At 44.4% G+C, this 21,143-nt stretch overlaps 1 protein-coding gene across 1 annotated transcript in view; it reads right to left on the reverse strand.

The window, feature by feature from the left end:
* Positions 1-4,930: 4,930 nt before the first annotated feature.
* The window catches only part of ppm1e (protein phosphatase, Mg2+/Mn2+ dependent, 1E), a 31,104-nt gene continuing 14,891 nt past the window's right edge, over positions 4,931-21,143 (reverse strand). Inside the window, exons 3-8 of the mRNA XM_044042682.1 lie at positions 11,234-11,355; positions 8,552-8,751; positions 8,277-8,465; positions 6,796-6,939; positions 6,583-6,676; positions 4,931-6,505 (exon numbers count right to left, since the gene is read on the reverse strand). Of these exons, the coding sequence (XP_043898617.1) occupies positions 5,574-6,505; positions 6,583-6,676; positions 6,796-6,939; positions 8,277-8,465; positions 8,552-8,751; positions 11,234-11,355 (1,681 nt within the window). The 3' untranslated portion in view covers positions 4,931-5,573. The remainder of the gene's footprint in view (positions 6,506-6,582; positions 6,677-6,795; positions 6,940-8,276; positions 8,466-8,551; positions 8,752-11,233; positions 11,356-21,143) is intronic.

Consider the following 21,143-nt stretch of genomic DNA (forward strand, 5'->3'; position numbering starts at 1 on the left):
AACTGGAAAAAGTGCTCGGGCTGTTGTTGAATGTTGTTGAATATTCTTGGTGTTAGTCTCTGGTGTCTGTCGTTGCTGCTGAAGCCGTGACATATTGTTGAGTAGAACTTCTACTTTATTGTTTATCTATATTCTGTATATTTATATTTATTGTATTTCCTCTACACTTAAAGGGCCAGTACAACTCATCAAATCTACGTTCCCACTTGCAAAAAAGTGATTACAGCTCTGACCAGGGGTTTTTCTTGCCTCAAAATCACTTTTATATATTTGGCAGCTTATATCTTTGAAGTCGCCAGTACATTACAACCCATAATATGCTCTTTTGCACTTGCAATAATTTGATTACAGCTCTGACCTCTTTGCTCAAAATCAGTAAAATTTGGCTTATTATTATTGTTATTATCATTAATATTAATATTAATAATAATAGTAATAATTTTATTATCTTTTTAATTGACTACTGTCAAAGATCAACCAAATAACTGGTAACCTTTACATTAAAATACCATTTCTAAAAGGATAATAATCATTTTGGGAGTATCATCTTATTGTTACAATAATCACCAAGAATTGGTTTCATAATAATAATATTAATGGAAAAACTTATGAATATGGTAATTATCAGTTCTTTTTATGGGAGTTTTCAGTGTATTACATAAAATATCACCTCCATGTTAGTATTAGGAAACCAACATACTAAAATATGTAACAATATTTTACCTTTTTCTGGGCAAATCAACCACGTTTACTGCATCTCTGACAGATTTGAGTCAGATTAAAGTGACGCTGCAAACGTTAGAAGTGAAAAGAAAGAAAGAATCAGTCAAAGACTTGGTCTAATCTTTATAGACATGATAATTAGTCACCAGTTACAGTACACATATTTATATACTACAGGAACACAGGTAAATACAGGTACTCAATGTGTTTTACTGTTTTTTTTTTCTTGTGTGTGTGTTAACCTATCCTGCGTGTTGAATAAGAGCCGGTCGAGGGGGTTTATCTTCCACAGCCAATCACAGCCGAGCACAGCCAATCACGATCATCAATACAGAGGAACACTGTTGTTTTATGGCTAAGTTTCCACTGTATTGACACGTAACGATCACTGTTCTAATGAGGTCGTCGTCGTTCAGCAGAAGACAAAAACCCCCGAGAGCCTTTTATTACAACATCATTATTGCTTACAGAGAAATAGAAAAAGCTTTTTTCCGTGTACATAGACACACAGTGCAGATTTCATGAAGGGCCCTAAACTTAAGACAGAGATTATGGGATGGCAGAGCTGAACGCCTGCTCGCTTTCATCGTAGCCGGGGAGGGAAAGTGCAGACGGTGAGTGAGTGAAGAAGAAATGAACATTTTTTATTGCTCATACAGTGATGAATTCAGTGTTCTCCTACGGTTACTCAGACACTAACCAAAAACTAACGTTTACAGAACGTTCCCTCAGGGTTTTTCGGTTCCCTGTTGTCGCACCGTCGTATTTTTGTCTCAAACTTTCAGGGAAACATTCTGGGAACCAGAAAAAAACCAACTCTTAAACCTTGAAATCAGTGATGAGCTTTGTTCCCCGCAGCAGCAGCAGCAGCAGCAGCAGCGGCAGCAGCAGCAGCAGCGTCACACTTCCACCACTCCAAAATACAACGGAGGTTTCACAGAAAACGCGGCGTGTAAGACGAGACCAAACAGTGACGCCGCGGTCGTCCGTCTGCGTCTCTCTATTGCCATGAAATCCGGTTTAAAACAAGTCTTCAGTCCTCGGGTGCCACCGCGACGCTGACGCGCTCTCATTTCTGTGACTCTTCTGCGTCTCAGAGACGAGTCTTTACTCACAGGAGGGGTCAAAGGTCACGCATGTGGTTTGTTTGGTACCCTGCAAAAATGACTTTGTTGAGGAACTCTGAGTAAAATGAATGTCCTGAATGTCTCACGGCGGCGGCACCGTCTGTGTCCACGTCCACGTCACATTAACCCTAACAACGACTCCATCAAAGGTCCAGTGTGTAAAACAGAGGTAATGAATGAGCCTTTTATATTATTATATTTAAATCAGGGGCCATTTTGTATCACTGGGATTTCAAAACAGCCTGAAAAATGGACGAATGAAGTTTGAGGTGAAGGAGATTTTTACACCCGGTACCTTTTTTACAGTTCACTTCATCCTCGACGAACACCGCGACCGTTATTATGTAAAAACCTGCAGACGTGGAATAAAAACTACAAACGACTGATAATAATCTGATTGGCAAGATGGTTTTTTTTAAGGCTGAGTTTTCGAGCCGATAGTTAAAACATCATCAATGTGCATTTTCATCAGAGTGAGAACAGCAGCGATAGGCTGTGAATATGATACGACGACTCTCCGGTGAACAACATCACGTCCACCTCAGTGTGGCGGCAGGAGCAGGTTTTTAAGTCTACGTTTGATTAAAATCACTCATTTACAAGACACAATTATTATTATGTACAGTTCTCTCCAGCACTCGCTCAGAATCACACTTCCTGTTACATCACACACACACACACGCACACCCGTGTCCGAGAGCATCATCGAAACGACCGCGGATCCGTCCGTCCGTGCGTCTGTGGCTTTAGTTCAAAGTCTCGTCATCAGTACATTCCTCACAACACTGTGACATGAGGTACATTCTGCTCCTCTCACTCTGTCTTCAGGACCAGAGTCCAGGACGAGTGTCGAGGACCAGAGTCCAGGACCAAAGTCCAGGACCAGCCCTCAGTCACCGATAAAGACTGAAACCGGGAAAAAAGAGCCTCCTTTGGTCAGCGAGCCAAACCAGGAGCAGTTGTCTGATCAAAGTTGGACGGGGATGAGGAGACACAGTTTTACACTGATGACATTTGAGGAATGATGATGTTACAATGTTACGATGTTAGAGAATGACGGAGTGATGAAGCGCTCGGTTAAACCCCAACCTCTTTTTGAGCTTTTACAAACTCATTTAAAAACGTTGTTGGCAGCTTCAGCCTCAATAACATCTAACGATGTTTCAACCAAACGCACCACTCGTTACGTCTTCTTGTACATTTGTCTTCTTCTGAACGACTGAAGCCGTCGTCTCTGTACGAGACCACAGACTGCAAATAAAACCGGATGCCAGGTTGGAATGTAAAAGCCTCGGAATAGAAGTAGCAGTTATTCAGCGACTCTGAGTGGACGCCTGTCAGAAAGTGGACCGACTTGTCTCCTGATATCATTTTCCTGAGAAGTTCATGGTCTCAATCACTGTGTCTCGTCCTCAACAGTCATGACGTTCGTTTAGTAAATAATTGACTTCAAACAGGTGACCTCTGTGACCTTCAGGTTTCCAAAGCTGCCACGGCACCAGACAAGTCTTTGTCTCAGTGTTGGGGCACTTTTCCACTACATAGTCCCAGCTCGCCACGGCACGGCGCGGCAAGGCTCTGCGCGGTTTGGTTGGTTTTCCACTACGATATCGTACCTGACTCTGCATGAAACTTGGTGAAGACACGAGAAGCTGCTGTTTGTGTGAAGAGGTTGAGGTTTAGCCAACGCCCTTTAATCTTTAACAGCAGTAAGAATGAAAGAATGAAAGAATGAAAGGGTTAGTTTGAGGAGAGCTTTAACGTGGCTCACACGTGTGGCAGAGTTCGTCGATACTCTGATACTTTACACGACGTGTTAATGACATGTTTCCATTGATTTGAGCATTTTAACATGATGAGAGATTAATATGTGATACTTCCTTTTATCATAGAATCGTCATATACGTCAGTGTCGTTATTATTTGGTGATTATATACTTTGATTGCTATGAATGAAAAGAAATGATTAAAAATGAGGAAATGAGGGCGACACAGTGGAGTAGCGGCGAGCACTGTTGCCTCACAGCAGTGTGGAGTTTGCACGTTCTCCCCGTGTGTGTGCGTGTTTTCGTGAGAGTGAACGCTATAAAGACTCATCTCTAAATGTTTGTCCTGCGATGGACCGGTGATCAGGTGACCTGTCCGGGGTGTAAACCCCGCCCCCCGCGACCCTCATGTGGAGGATAAAGCCGTAGACAACGGATGTGGACTAAGTTGACGATGGGTGATATTTGGTGTTGTACACATAAGAACCAGGATTATCAGTGAAACGTTATTTACAGACAGAAAAACATCTTTTTGGAGAAAACACTCGGGGGTGAAGATGAATATCGCTGTCCTGCCTGTGCGTGAAATGACAAACTACAGTGAGAACATGACTAAAATCATGGATTAATAATATTGAGCCAGAATATTGATGTTGGGAGAGGCTTTAGTAACACAAAGGCACGTGTTCTGTTCTGCAGCTGTCAATCACGTCTCTAAACGCTGTCATTCAGTGAATAAACACACTTGAAATACTTTCTACACTAACTTTGTGTCCCAGGAGAAACTCCAGCAAAAAAAGAAAAGGCTTTTATTCACAGACATAAAAGCCCATTATCCCAGGTTTATTTACCCGTCTGGAATACAGGACGCCACTGAGCATTTATTCAGATAAAGTGATTACTAATCTTTTGTTGTTTTAATCTGTGGCTGCTTTAATGACAGAACAGCGTGTTCAGGAGCGACCGCTGCTCCGGCCTCTTTCCTGAACTTTGATTTCTCTGCTGACAAAAGAGTCGCCGAGGACAAAGAGACACGACGAGCAATTACAGAGCAATTTACTGTCTGTGACGCTCATCAGCTGTTTTTGCCTCAGGACGACAGGTGAAACTGTCTTACTTGTCACATCGTCCTGCATGTTGTTGTTATTTAAGTGACGATGCACAAAAAGTACTTGGTGAATTTTTTGATTGAATGTGTTCTTTTTAGGGTTTGCTTCACTGCAGTGTTTTTACAGAGTTTTCTGCTCGTGTCATTTATTTATTTATTTATTTATTTATTTATTTATTTATTTAAGCTTGAATTTTATAACGCAGTTACTGTTTTTTTCTTGATTAATTTTGCTTTCATCTTATTTGTGTTTTTAAGCTGGTGCTCCTCAGTGTCCGTGCACGAGTGTTGTTTAACGTTGTGACGACAGCTAAAGTCGAGCACGGCCATGGATTCACCGGCCCGGCCAATATTTCTGGGTCATTTGGCAAACACATCAGGGCAGTGATGTATATATCTATGTATGTATATATATATATATCTATGTATATATATATATCTATAGTGTATATTATCCAATCAGTGGTGGGGATTTCTCTCTGTCAAAAGTCACGACATGAAACTTTAACGTGAAATCAAGAGAACGGTTTCATGCACTCCTGAGGTTTTCGCTTCCCGTCTCGCTCTGAAACTCTGGCAGCTCGTGTAGTGACATTTTTCCTCTTGTGTTCCTGTCACATATTCTAGTTTGGACTGATCAGTGTCACAGTTTCACCTCCAGCAGGACTGACAGACCTTTGGAGACGTGTTGGCTGAGGACAGAGAGAGAGCACCACTCGATAACCACATGACAACTGCAGGAGCCACAAACAACTACTGTCAAAGAAAGACCTGTTGTTAAAGGCAGACGCGGGGGGGGAGGGGGCAGGACTGAATGAATGAAGGATCTGGTTTGGTTTGGGTCTCCTCTTCAGATGGCGTCATGGAGCAGATGAGGCACGGCCACTCCAGGCCTGTCGTTGTCGGAGTGGCTCTGCACGATGGTCTGCGAGTAACCGGACGGTAAGAGGCCTAACATCTCCCTGGATCTGCGTGGCCGCCTCCGGCCCCAGTGGCGTCTGTCGTGGTCTAGCCTGCAGCTCCGCCTCACTGCTTGGCCCAGAAGCAGAGCTGTCTGGGACCAGAGTGGGTCCGTTAAGCCAGCGATGCTAGGCTCCTGAAACAGAACATGGGGAACGCGCCTCGCCGGGCGTGCGTCTCCGTGGATGTGGGAGGCCGTGAGGAGTTGGGGTCTAAAGTTGGAGCGCGGCGGCCGTGAGCCCGACGTCAAGGAGATGCGGCCCTCGAGTGACGGCCCCAGCAGACTGAGGCTGGTTCTGTCTGTGAAGGAGTCTGTCCGGTCTTCATAGCCGAGGTCGGCGGGCGCTGAGCACTGCTGCAGGGGCCAACCTCCGCGACCCTTTCCCCCGAAGTCTGCAGTGCCTCCTTGGCCTCCTTCTCGCTCCACCCTGACTCCCTCTTCTTCCTCCTCCTCCTCTTCCTGTTCCTCCTCCTCCACCTCGGCCATGTCCTCTTCCTCCACCTCCTCCTCGGCAGCGCCCTCCTCCTCGTCCTCGGTGCTGGTGGGCGGCGGGGAGCGCGGGTCCCGCAAGAAGACGACCACGACTGTGATGTTATCGCTGGAGCCTGCGTCGCGAGCAGAGGCCACGAGCTTGTGAGCGACCATGGTCGTGTCTCCAGTGTTCTCCAGCAGATGGTCGCTGACCACACGCAAGGCCTCGTCTGGACTCACCGTGTCCCAGAATCCATCACAGGCCAGGATCAGGTAGTCTTCTGTACCGTCCAGTGAGACGTCGCAGCGGTCAGCGTCACCACAGATGTAGGGTTTGTGCTCTGAGTCTCCTGTGAACCACACGTTAGTGTGTTAGATCCCTGATCTCTCTTGTAGTCTAATGCAGTGTGTGTTGTTAAGAGTTTACCTATCGCTCTGGACACAGACAGACTGCCGTTAACCCTCCATGTGCCAAACCAGATCACACAACCTCCCAGAGCCTCGATCCTCTGCTTCTCGTCCTGCAGACACAAAAGCACGACACGTGTCTCATCCAGAGTCACTGAAGTCAGCTGACGTCCTCGTTCTGAGGTTCTGTTTGAGCTTCAGCCGTGAGTGTGTGTGTGTGTGTAAACTGTACCTCTCTGTCTGGTTTGTGTGGTTTCATCAGCTCCACCACCTGTCCTCTCCTGACCAGGATGACCTGAGAGTCTCCCAGCCAGGCCACGTGCAGCGTCTGGCCGCGCAGGAATGTCACCACGCCCGTCGTGCCACAACGCAGGTTCTGCCAAAACACACACACACACACACACACAAACACTTTTCTTAATAGTTTTCAGCTATAACTGAAGCAGCAATGCCATAATTTGTGTAGATTCAGATGTATAAGTCATTTTTGGGTGATTGTGTCCTGCTCATGGAACCGTGGAGGAGGCAGCTTCCTGACCGTGTGGATGTGAAGAGACGAGCGTGCAGGCCTCAGTTTCTGGCGATCCATCAAATGACTCAGAGACCGAGCAGGACTCGGCACAGACTGTGCTGAGCAGTGGGAAGTTCTAACTTTGAACGTCTGATGTTGTTGACAGTCCCACTCTCTGGAGTCAGCCAACATGGCCAGACAGATCTGTCGTTTCATTCATTCATTCATTCATTATTATTGCCTGTTTATTTCTGGAATGGTTTTGGTTCTTTAATTTGAGATGATTTATTACTTGTTGTTTTTGTTGTTGCCATTCATTTGTGTCTTGTGACATCTAAAGGTGCGTCGGGGAGCTATGGTGGCCTTTGCAGAAAGGATGTTGTTGTTGTTCTTTTGCTGCAAAATCTGAGCTGTTTAGTCCATTTGTGCTTTACGGAGCCCAAGACGTGACAAAAAACTATGACACGTGGCCACGAAATACTAATTACTAATAACGACTAATATTAATAACATTCTCATGAAGAGCGAGCGAAGAGGCCTGAAGCTTCAGGATGGACAGAGATTATCGTGTCATTGAGTTTTATTTAAGGTTGGGAATGAGTTACAAAGATTGCCAAGATTCGTGCCAAGGTTAGTTCTCCCCACGCATGCACTCAGCGAGGCGGAGGCGGGGCTTGCGGGGCTACCTGTAAAGTAACCTGGCCTCTTAATATTCTGTTTAAATGCTCTCGCTAATAATGATTCCTCGCAACTTCAGGCTTTTGAGAAGATCTTTGTAACTGGTGGAGAGTTTGCTCTAATTATCACTCAGCCTCTTAAGTAACTGTCAGAGAGACAGGAGCGGCAGTAACTGTCAGAGAGACAGGAGTAACTGTCAGAGAGACAGGAGCAGCAGTAACTGTCAGAGCGATAGCAGTAACTGTCAGAGAGACAGGAGTAGTAACTGTCAGAGACAGGAGTAACTGTCAGAGAGACAGGAGCGGCAGTAACTGTCAGAGAGACAGGAGCGGCAGAAACTGTCAGAGAGACAGCAGTAACTGTCAGAGAGACAGCAGTAACTGTCAGAGAGACAGGAGCAGCAGTAACTGTCAGAGAGACAGGATCAGCAGTCCTATGTTTATTAGTAAACAAATAAACGGTATAAAACGCGACAGATTACAGATTACGCGTCAGTTTTGAAGCGTCCTCTCCCGTGCGCTCACCTCTCGCCTTGCCTTCTTCACGAAGCGCTCGTCTGTGACTTTGAAGGCTCTGCACAGAGCCTCGCTCGGGTCCTGGCTGAACGATTCCTCGTGAACTAAGTTCACGTGCAGGTGATTGGCGGCGTAGATGGCGGCGTCCACACCGCCGTGGCCATCGAACACGGCAAAGAAAGCCTGTTCTTCCTGATCCTGAGGAACAGAATAAATGTCTGTCAGCGTGTGATCGTGACGTGTTTGAGAGAAGACACACGCTGGTTGTTGTTGGCGGCTCTTACCTGGATATTGAAGAGCGAGTTGAAGTCGGGAATGATGACGTGTCTGTCCTCCATCTTGCGCCTCATGTTCTTGATGGCGTGGATGGACGTCTCGTAGTACGGCATCGGGCGGCGGCGGAAGGGCAGCTCTTTGAGCCAGAGGCAGCACATGTCGAAGAGTCTGTTAAACACCAGGCGGGCCAGCTTCACCGACTCCATCTCTGACACACACACATTAACAAAAGTCTGTTATGTTCAAGCGAGATGTGGCCTGTTTGTGGTAGTAAAGCAAGATGGCTGCAAACAGGATGGAGCAGGAATGAAAACACAAATAGTTTCTGTAGTAAATTTTGTTTCAGGATCTGAGACAAACGTGAACAACGAGATGTTAACAGCCTGACAATCTCAGAGTTCAGGTGTATCTTTGGTTTGGAGGAGAGGAGGAGAGACAGGTGTCAGGTCTTCCTCTGCTGATACCTACAGTCGACCTTGGCGAGGACTGTGTGGTCGAGTTATCGCTCCTTTTGCCCCAGTTCGGTTTGGTTCAGATATAATGAGGAACGCTCTGTAGACAAATGATGGGTGACAGAGTCGCCAGCAGTTTTTAGGTCTGTGCTTCGGGTTTTTACCCGACGTCCTCAGTCAGGTCTGATAGTATTGTGTGACAGAGCCTGTTTTCACATGAAGGATGCAGTGCACAAATAATGTTACTTCAGTTCATGATGCAGACTAAAGCGAGGCAAAAGCATCAAAAATGGACGACAAACTCAGAAACTCAACATGAAGCGCTGCAGCTTTAATTGAGAGAAATTCACATTCTAAAAAATGAGGAACTTCAATACTAAAGTAACTCTGAGTGAGATTTTACTGCAGTTGTAAAAGTGAGTGAAACAGACCTGAGGTTTCACCTTGACACAAACTGACCTAATATAATGTTGGCTGCAGGACACGAACAATAACCTACTTTCTTCTCTTCGCTGGTGTCTGCTCTCCCAAATATAGCATCAGTGAGAAGTTACTTCTCTTACTCTCACCTTTCTCTAAACCTTCCTGAAGTAACACATGTAAGCCACGCGCTGTCCCAGTGAAGAAGAACCGGTTGTTCAGCCAGTTCTTCTTCACTACATCTGGAAAGTGCTACACATCACACGACTGCAGGAAGTGACTGTCTGTTACACAATAACATAACACGTTCTGACTCTGAGAAAGCACAGACAGTGAGGTGTGGAGCGCTTCTGAGCTGCGAGTCCTCAAACTGCAGAATCACAATTCAAACGTGTCACACAGCGAGCGGAGAATCCGGGTTAAGAGCAGAGTTGTGTTGAGACGTTAGATAATAATCACAAGTGTGAAGAAGATTCTGAAAAAAAACGAAGCAGCCAAACATTTGTTTACGGTGCATTTCAGCGAGTCTGTTCATCTGTGGATTCACTCAAAACTTCAATGATTAAACTTTTATTTCTCATTATTTTCTGCGTCTAAATAGTGTCGCAATATTTCAAGTATTTCAAGTCAACAAGACGTTATAAAGCGTGACCGTTTCATCTCCTCCTACGTTCATGAAGTGATTTTATTTAGAAACATTTGTAACAGTCACATGAACTCACTGTATCCAGTCAGATCCCAGTGAGACTGAATACAGTGATGACACAATAACCACGTCGGTCGCCTTTGCAGCAGCTTATAATCTACGATAACCCATAGTTTCAGGAGTAACAGTGACAGGAGCAGAGGACGACGTTAGGATATGGATTCGGGTTTCAGGTGGACACTCGGACTGATGAGCTTTGTAAACCTGGTTTTGGGGATTTCCTGTCGTTCTTGTCTGCAGAGTCTCTCGAGCGCTGTCCTCGAGTCACTCCTGCCTCATTGTGGTTCTGGTCTTTGGGTCAATTTTCTGAGTTCCTGGGTTTTTGTTATGGCTATAATATATAAGGGATCGGGTCACATGGTTGGTGAAGTGGTTGTAAGACCCGGGTCAGAACGTGGGCCTTTCTGCATGGAGTTAGCATGTTCTCCCCGTGTGTGTGTGTGTGGGTTTTCTCCGGATCTGTCCAGGGTGTGACTCCGCCTATCGATCTATATCAGCTGAGTTTGGATGGATATGAATGATCTGTAGTTCACACTGTTAAAACCTGACACGCTGAAAAACAACACCCTACAGATGATGCCGCTTCACAGTTGAATGATATTTGGCAGGTGACGCGTGTGACGCCTTTTTTCCTCCAGACTGTTGGATCTTGGATCCAAACCACAGTCACAGACACCATCAGTGTCCATTTACATATTTAAATCAGTTTCCCAACCCTGGTCCTCAGGGAATGCTGCCCTGCATGTTGGGAAACACTGATTTAAATGGATCTTCCAGTTTGAATGAATTCTTCACAGGTGGTGGACTCTCATCCAGGCTTATAAAACGATCTCAGAGCTGATCGAGAGAAACGATGAAGTGTAGCAGCGAATTGAATTTTTATTAAATACACGTTATTTTGAGTCTTCAAGTTGTAATAACATGTGCGCTCTGGAGTCTACGCGCTGCCTTCTAGTGGTCAAATACCCTGTATTGCAGGTTTGTTGGGGGGGAAGAACTGGGACAAAACCCTGGAGGTTACATGACCGTGAATGTGTGTGGGATGACATTAGACAGAGACCTAATTTGTCTGCACCTCAGTGTGTGTGTGTGTGTGTGTGTGAAGGACTCACGTGGCAGTGGGTCAGCTCCATCTTCCACAGTCTTACTGAGGTGGTGGACAGAGAGGTCGGTCTGCAGGAGGCTGTCTGCTGTGGCTCTGGCCAGTGCTGCAGCCAGGGAGCACGGGCAGTTACTGTGAGGAGGAGACAGGACAGACATGAAGGAGGCTCACACAGGAGGAGGAGCAGCGCTGGCCACAATTAACCGTGAGAGAAATGAAATTAGAGTGAAGGTGACGATGTCCAAATCCAAAAGACACTGCGACTATTCAATTTCCTCATGATTTTTTGTGCAAAAATTACATTTAAGAGTAAAAAAAAAATCAGATTGCAATCACATTATCTGTCAAATAATATGATTTTTATGATCTCGCAGCTCTACTGTAGAAACCAACAGTGTCCTGTCCTTAGGTTAAGGTGAATTCAGGAACAGGAAGGAAAGAGGAAGAAGAAGAGGAGGAGGAGGAGGAGGAAGAGGGGGTCGTTTGAAGGACTGAGGGCCTGCTGTAAATGACTCACATAAAGATAACTAGGCCACCCCCAGATGCAGGTAACCATAGTAACCAAACTTTCGTAGCACCGCCGCATTTAAATCCAAGTTTAAAAATAAAACCTGAACAGATGATGTCAACGGATCGTTAAACACATCTTTATTCAGACGCAGAGACCAAAAGCTTGATTTACTTTAAAAGACAGTTTTTATAGCGTTCTCAAAAACCCACTGAACACAGTGGTGAGTGATTTCAGGGACTTTTTCATTTGTACAAGCACACGTTCTGGAAGCTGACGTAACATACAAAACATAAAAAGATCTAAAGATGCACAGTGGAACAGTAACACACTCAACATGAAGATCCCAAATCTGTCGTTACACAGTTTAATTCCTCAGATAAATACTGTGTGAAAGCTCCTTCATTAAATACCATAGTTTATATCTAAACACTTCATTTAGGAAATTACAAACTGGGATCTAAGGATCAAAAATGAAAAAGTTGTCCCCAATAGATGTAAAACAAGCAAAAAAAAACCAGGAAGTTTTCCCCTCTCTCTCCATGCCAACCACAGGAACTGCAAATAACTGCAGTGACGACTGCGCCACAGAAATAACTTAAGGAGCGACTTATTTTTCTTATACATGTTCAGACAATTCAGACATATAATTATTCTTATTATGTTCAGACAATAATGACGACACACTTTTCCCCTCGATCACAGCAAAACAATCAGTCAGTGACTGTTATTATTATTATCTGTCCAGATAAAGTTTTATAAAGTGACCGTCATTTGTTTATCTGGAGGTTTTTTCTAACAAATTCAGGTCAAAAACAAATTTAAAGTAGTTTAAAATGTTTCATCATCTCATCTGGACCACATGTGTCCTCTCTCATCATGTCCTGGGCTTTACTGTTAAACTGGGTTATGGGCTGTCGAGGCATCAGGAGCAGAGCGGTTCAAGTGTGACCCCCTTAAAACCGTAACCATGGAAACCTCCCGTGTAAACCTCTCCTTGAAAATCAAGTGGCTGTATTAGTGGAATATCCTGTTCTACTTCTTCAAAGGATGAGGACGAGTTATGTAACTGAGAAGTTGTTGCATGAATTAAATCATCACAAGATGAGCCTATAGATAGATAGATAGATTCAAAACAAGATGAAGAAACATCTATAAGATAAAAATGTAAAGATATGAAGTGTTTTTAACATTTATTTGTTACTTTAAAAGCAAAGTTGGTGTAGAACATACAGTAGAACCTGCTGGTATCTGGGAAAATAGCAACTGCATTTCGATTTTAAAACGATTAATTGTTCTGCCCTCGCTTTATTATCACTTTTTATTATCAAATCATCAAATTGTCTATAGTTTGTGCTGAAAAAAAGGATATAAGACACTCTATATTGCACTTTCTTATGGCCTCTGTATAAACTGTATGTTTTAACATAGTGATGGAAAAAGCGGCCGAAATGCTCTGTGTTCTTAAGGGTTAAATCATTTCCTATGAAACAGGATTTTACTGAAGGGTAAATGTGTTTATTCTTACGCAATCATTCATTCATTCATTCATTCTAACACAAGCTTTAAAAATGAATGGAGATGTGTTTACGACTGGACAGAGAAAGAGGAAGTGAAGGAAAGATAAACGGCGGTGCAGAGTCTACATTTCTGTCACTATTTGGCTTTTTCATCATCAGTGTCCTCTCCTTCATGTTTCCATTCATAGAAACCCATTATCCCCCCCCCCACACACACACACATTCGTTCCACCATTGGCAGCTCAGAGGGGGGAGGATGCTGAGACGGGCGTCCCTGATTGGCTGCAGGTAACACGGGAGAACGTGCGCTGCACCAATGACAGCTGCTGCTGCACCAATGACAGCTGCTGCTGCCTGGTGCATCACAGTGAGGTCATGTGGAGCGGAGGCGGATTAAAGGAGACCTTAATCTCACATCTCACCATCAGCACCGCGACTGTCTCCACAGACGACTGACACCAGTGTAACCGGTCACACTGGTTGTTGATTCGCCGCACGCAGTCAAAACCATATGGAAATGCTATTAAAATAATAAGCTGTTCTTCTGTTTATCCCTTCATTTGAATTAGAAATGAACCACGGTTCAGTGTGATGAACAATGAGAAGAATCCAGTGGAGAAGGTTACACAGCAGCTCCTGGATACATTTAAACATCACTACTTGTGTAAGAAACAGCTGATGCATAAATGACATCTTTACAAAGATCATTTCAGTCGTGAGGGTTCCTTTAAATATATGCTTATTATTGTTAGTGTCAGTGTAGGACTTGCCTGCATTATTAATGTTCCTACACCCTTATGTGTGTGTGTGTGTGTGTAAAAGGCAGTGAAAAAACTCTGTCTCCCAGTCTCAGTCGACGACGACGTCCTCAGATGTCTCATATCTCATGTGAAAAGACTTGATGAGATTATCGAGAAGATAAAACACGTTTGAGGATGCAGAAAAAACAGCTCTCTATCATCTTCACGGTCGATATAATCTCTGAGAAGTGGTTCCTGCCTCACGATATCTCTCTGCTATAGTCACGTAAAGTCACCAGACGTCTTCACGTGATGTACATACAATTTCATTCATTCTCTTTTTTATATATTTTTAATCTACGTATATTGTGTGTCTCGCTGCTGCTTCACTCTAATTTCCCAGTTTGGGATTTGGAGATTAGGTAAACTGGACATTCTAAAATGACTGTAGTGTGTGAATGTGAGAGTGGACGGTGGATTGTCTGTCCAGAGGTGTGACCTCGCCTATCCTACGTCAGCTGAGATTGGTGGAGGATAAAGTGGTAGAAGATGTATGGATGGGATTACATCTAAGTACATCTATTCTATTCTATTCTATAGATTCAGTCCAAAACCTCTTCAATGGACAATAATAATGACATAAAAAGAGAATATTCTAATATCTTTGGTTGAATAGTTGCTGTTTTTAAAAGCTTCAGCTGTGACTGTAGATAAAGTTTGGATGCAGAGTCAGTGGTGATGACTGCCTGCTCCGTGGTGTGGAGATGCTTTTGTTCTCTGCTGTGCTCTCCGCTGCGGCGGCGGCGGCCGTGTTTAGCTACAATCACGACAGGCAGAGAGCTCTGAGTGTATGTGTTAGCAGATGACTCACTCATGCAGCCATGCTTTTTTTCTTCTTCCCTAAACCATTGCTTTCTACATGCTTTTTTTTCCTTTTTCTACAGAATTAGCCCCAGAGTCGAACAACAAGGTTGTTTCCCTGGCAACGCAGATCAAGTGACTGACAGTCAGCAGTGTCAGTCGCTCACAACAAGCTCCCACTTCATTATGCTAAATATTGAAGGTTGTCTACGCCAGCCTGAGGTGAGAGTGTAGATCCACAGGAACTCACTCGGCTCTCGTTGTGGTCGTGCTGCAGGCACCGGTTTCCTCTCCATCACACGTTCATCCTCATTTAACACGGAAGAAGAAGAAGAAGAAGAAGGATAGCAGAGTCGAGTGGTGGGAAAACCCTCCGGCACTTACCAGCTTCACACTGGGTATATTTGTTTATATCAAATATTACAAAAATGTGCTCAAAGGAGACTTTGAATGACAACAGTGCCTGTCTAACATCCACAGTCATGTGACCACAGTATTCTCAAAAGGGCAGTAATAGGATTGCATAACACGAGGAGATGCCAGTAACGCTTAAAGCCTTTAAATCAAGGCGACGCTGTCGCTTCTCCCTTGACACGGCTTTCAAACGACTTTGATGAATTCATTTGTCTCCTCAGTCCACACACACACTTGTACAGCAGTCTTAGTGAGGACACTTACCCAAATGTAACCTAACCTCAACCAAATTCTACCCTGAACCCTAAAAACCAAGTCTTAATCCTCAAAAAGCTCTTTATTGGACGAGCCAAAAAATGTCCTCACATGGTCAAAATGTCCTTACTGTGATGGGTTCTAATGAAAATGTGTCCTCGCGTCCTGTACACACATGCACACACACACCATGTGGCACATAAGTCTGTTTCCGGTCTTTCTGGCATCTAATTGCAAGTGGCAGGAATCCACTGATGCTGCATCTGATCTCATGACTTCATGTCACTCTAGATGCTATTCACCTCATATAAATACATTTGTGTGTGTACTCATTTAATTATATTTCATTTAAATGGAAAAAATCCCTGTGGATCTTCACACTTTTTTTTTTCCTAATTGTCCAAAAACATTTTGTAGTGAAGACAAACCCCCTGTCATTCACAGTGCAAACGTGTTGTCTTTGTTGGCGACTATTTTCAGACACGGATTAAGGAACATTTGTTGTTCTGGTATTAACAGACAGAGCACCGGCCAGATTTATTCACACTGCATGAATCATTTCCCACATGTAAACTGGTGTTTTATCCCTGTTGTAGTTTTATTCAGCAGAGACTTTCTTTGATGTCATTTCCACTGTAGACTCTGTTTCCATTCAAACACACCGTATTTGTATTTGAACCAAAGTAAACGGTAATATTTGTGTGCATCAGTGTGATCGGCCATCAGTTTTTTTTCCACCACCTTAAGTGCACGTCTGGGTGTTTTTTCTTTGCTCTTTGCTCTGAGAACGCCGTGAAGTGAGATGTGGCTGCAGACGTCACTCAGTGCCACTGTGTGTGTTTGCAATTCTGTGTTCCACTTATGACGAAATGCACAATGTTGGCTGCAGAGAGGCGTGTCTAATCTGTCAGAAAATTAGAAGAAGAAAAAAAACCTCCACCACTGACCACAAAACTCCTGTTTCAGCCCACAGTACATGCAGTACATCTGGGAGTGTTGTGTAGGCAGAGGATCTACTATTTCAGCAGGGCATGTCAGTAACCGGAGTTAAAAGGTGACACACTGCAGGGAAAACGAGCCTTGAAGCTTTGCATGTGTCATGTATTTCAAATGGTTGTGTATCTGTTGAAGTGTAGTCAGTTTCCAGATCAGCCTGCAGCCTCTGCTCAGATACACTGGAGAACCTGCACGTAATTCCCTGTGAGGTTTTTTGAGGCCCAGTGTTGCTCTGCACAAAGCCTTAAGGCAGTGTTATGTCATCCATCAGCTGGATCAGTGGTGGATTGGAGTCTACAGGGGAAAAGAAAACATGCCCTGACCCAAACTATCTCTGGACTCACCTTCAGTTCATAGCTTAATACAAATACAGTCAAATCAGCAGCTGTTTGTCTGTGAACACTCAACTCAAATGATCCTGTTCCTTAGAGAGGCAACCTTCATGTTTCTGTTCCTGTTCCTGTGTGGTCACAGTAGGAGCTCAGTTGGTAAGAATGCTGCTGTGAAGTTCTGAGGTCATAGGTTCAATTCTTATGAAGAATGAGACATTTTCAAAGTGAAGATTGAAAGGAGAAGCAAAGTCCCAACTGCACCAGGAATTCATGGCGGGGTGACTTTGTTAGGCTCACAACCAAAGGGTTGTTCGGGTCCATGTTGGTGGGAGTGTTGGTTCTACACTTGTGGATCTTAAAAGAAGATAAAAGTTCAATATTTAGTGTAAACATGTCTGAGCAGGTAACTCAGTTGGCTAAAGTGATCCCATCAAGTCCTGAGATGATGTGTTAAATTTTTGAAAAAGTGATGAGCAAGTTAAGAACACCAAGAAATGCAGAATGAGATCATCAGGACAAATAGCTCAGTCCATCAGACGTTTACCTGCATCCTGAAGGTGACAGGTTCAAATCCCACAGTGGTCAGTTTTATAACTTTCAGACCAAAACTACTGAAAAACACAAAGAAACTGTTGTTATGCAACTCTATAACAATAGTCTGTGCTGTAACAATCAGAGGTTCAGAGACACCTGTGATGAAGTGACGTATCCTAGATCAAGATTAAATGTTAACAGTTCAAAGCTTGAAGAAAACATGAGGAACTGTGGGAGCAGGTAGCTCAGTTTGTAAGAACACTGCGCTGAAGTCCTGGTATCACAGGATTAGTTCTTGAACATGACATTTAAAACTTCAACACCCAACGTGAAGATTCAAAGGGGACGAAAAGTCCCGAAAGGATCAGTAATTTGTGGTGTCGTCGCTTTGTTCGCAACCAAGCTGTTGTTCAGTCCATGTGATGAAAGTTGGTGGCCAACATTACAATAAATACTGTAGTGGAACAACCCTGTGGGTGTAACCTGCCAACTGCTGGACCAGGACAAATCTGTGATTCTTAGAGTCCACAAGGTCCACAACCGTGGGGTCGTCCCAGTCAGGCAGTTGGCAGGTTCTGTTCCACAATCATTTGATTGCTCAGAACTTTATTACTGAAAATAGGATTATGAACTGTGCTTCATCACACAACACAAAGTCAACAGGAAAACCCCCAACAACCCGGTAAGTTGTATAGCTCTGTGTGCTTTACATGGACTCATAGATCTCAGGACATGGGTTCGATTCCTGAACAGCACATTGAAGTTTAGAAACTCTTTATTCTTATTAACCATTTGAAAACGCCAAGACCAACATGAAGCTTTAAATTTGTAGGTCCAGAGCCTTTTTTAAACTTCAGATTCTGATAAAACACCTACAAATACTTTGTTAGAGCTGGATGACCTGGATGACCTGGATGAGAAGCTTAGGAATGCCGCGAAATTCAAGGCAGAGCCATCAAGACAAATAGCTCAATCCAAACAGAAGATGACTCAAGTCGCTGAGGTTATAGGTTCGAATCTTACTATAAACAATTATAAAACTTTGGAGGAAAAAAGAAGAACTCAAAAATACCAAGAAAATGCTGTTGTGCAGTAAGAATAGCTCGTGCTGTAAGAGTAAGACTAGTATGTCTGAGATTGTGAGTTCAAATCTCATGATGAAAAGACCTTTTTTATTGTAAGATTCGATGCAAACAAGACATTTTTAAAGCTCAACCTCCAAAGTGAAGATTCAAAGGAAACGAAAAGACCTGTCTGCTCCAGAGATTCATGGCTTGGTGGCTTAATTCACAACCACAAATAAGGTTGTTCAAACCACAGGGTGCCAAGTTCAATTCCAGAACTGGTTGTGTCAATGCATAAGAGGGCAAGTTCTGTACCACCACCATGGGGCGGGGTTGTGCGTGCAGCGCAAACGGGGGCAGGCTCGGAACCGGTACCACGACCACGGGGCGGGGTTGTGCGCTGCACAACTGGGGCAGGCTCGAACCGGCGAGGGTACGGTGGTAGGCTACTGGCGGGTGGCAGGGTGAACGTAACCCTTCAGGGTATGCGTGCGCGGGGCAACGCCGGCGGCGGGCGCGAAACGGATCTGGAAACTTTAGGGTTTTTTTTTTTGGCGCCCAGATGAATCAAGGCCCTCAACCCCATCAACCGTTGCAGAACCCGAACCCGCCGGTCTGGATCAACCCCGCGGTTGCAGAACCCGAACCCGCCGGACCGGATCAACCCCACAGTTGTAGAACCCGAACCGCCGGTTCGGTTCAACAACCACGGTTTTGATCCGGTCCGGTGGGTCGGGTTCCGCAACTGCGGGGTTGATCCAGACCGGCGGGTTCGGGTCCCGCTGGACCGGATCAACCCCACAGTTGTAGAACCCAAACCGCCGGTTCGGTTCAACAACCACGGTTTTGATCCGGTCCGGTGGGTCGGGTTCCGCAACTGCGGGGTTGATCCAGACCGGGGGGTTCGGGTTCCGCAACTGCGGGGTTGATCCAGACCGGCGGGTTCGGGTTCTGCAACTGCGGGGTTGAGCCGGTCCGGTGGCGCAAAAAAAAAAACCTCACTCCTTTCTGAGGTTTCTGGACCTGTTCCAGATCCGGTTTTGCCCCACCGCGTGGTACCGGTTCTGAGCCTCAGGTGTTTGGGTAACTGCTGCTTAAACATGATGAACACATGAATTAGACTTGAATGTGTGAGCATCACTTTTCCATTGTTTTGACCAGCCTTGGTTAAAGGGATAGTTCTAAGTGTAATAGTATGAAATATTATTTACACACACAGGGAAATCACTCCAGATAATTAAAAAAAAAACATTAGCTCCCCCTCCTCCAGGACGTGCACAGGTCTCTATCATCTATCTATCATTATAGGCCTTCGTCCCACTCTTGCAACTACTCTGCAAACAGATAAGATCAGATAATCCTGTATTTGTCCCACGTGGAGAAATTTGCACTTCAGTTGCAGACAAAGTTTGCTACCGTTGTCTGCATTGCTTGGTTTTTCTTACTTTATGCTGATGATCATGACGATGAAAAACAAGTCACCTTCATGTGTTTTTCAATGAATCCTGTTTGAAACGATACATGTATTATTTAACCTAATTTAATAGTGAATTTTGTTTGAACAATCTTATTTCTACCACCGCAACTCTGCCCCCTGCTGACCAGACTAGATACACAGTTTTTGACATTTCTTGTTCACATACTACACGCTGACATTTTTGACAGTATGAAGACCGTATTTGTCATACTAACGACATATTTGATACTAGGTCACTTTTTGAAAACCGTTGCATTGACAAAACACACGTGCACGGCGATCGTGTGTTTACATGTGGAGCAGTGACGTCACATTAGCTGCAGCACTAGCAGCAGGTGTAATCTGAACACCTGTGATCGGATCGCTCAGGTCGGATGTTAACAGCAAGTGCGAACAGAGCGTCAACAGAAAATCTAAGAACTGTGTGGATAATTTAGGCAGCAGTTACCACGTGATTGTCCCCGCTGTCGTTTTCCTCCTGCTTCTGTCTCCGTGTGGAAAAAGAAGCTCCAACCGGTCAACACAACGTGGAACATTCCAAATATATCGACACAGAGGGGAGGAGTGGAATGTACCAAGTCACGGAAAGTGGAGAATGGCAGAAAAAAGTTAGGAAACTGTCCATGGGAATAAACGGGCATTTGTGAAAATTAACAGGAATTAATTGGAATAAACTGTACATTTTCAAATTTGAAGGTTGGGAACATAAATATTAGTGCTGTCAGTTTAACGCGTTATTAACGGCGTTAACGCAAACCCATTTTAACGGCGTCAAACAAAAAATATCGCGAGATTAACGTTCTTTTCTTCACATGCTGCTGCAACAACTAGTAACGTTAGAAAAAGTACAACACCACACCGGATCTAGCTAGACCGGAAACAAAACAATAGGCACGTTGCGAGAGTCGTAGGCTAACGTTACGTTTCGAGTGGATGGCGATCGCTGCATCATTTCTCCATTCACTCCCCACATCCAAGTAATGATGACTGCAATGTTATCAACCAAGCTGGCAGACCCCCGAACCGTAGTAAGCAGACCTCCGAAGACCGCTAGCTCCTTTAGCTCGGATTAGCTCATTACGGCAACAACACGTTAAAGCACGGCACGTTCACACTCACACACTGCAGGCTGATACACAGCCTCTCTTATCAGCGTGCGACTCTCACAATAAGAGGAAAAACTCGCATTAAAATGAGACAAAAAGATATCATCATTTAG

This window comes from Solea senegalensis, linkage group LG13 (assembly GCF_019176455.1).
Source record: "Solea senegalensis isolate Sse05_10M linkage group LG13, IFAPA_SoseM_1, whole genome shotgun sequence".
NCBI lineage: Eukaryota > Metazoa > Chordata > Actinopteri > Pleuronectiformes > Soleidae > Solea > Solea senegalensis.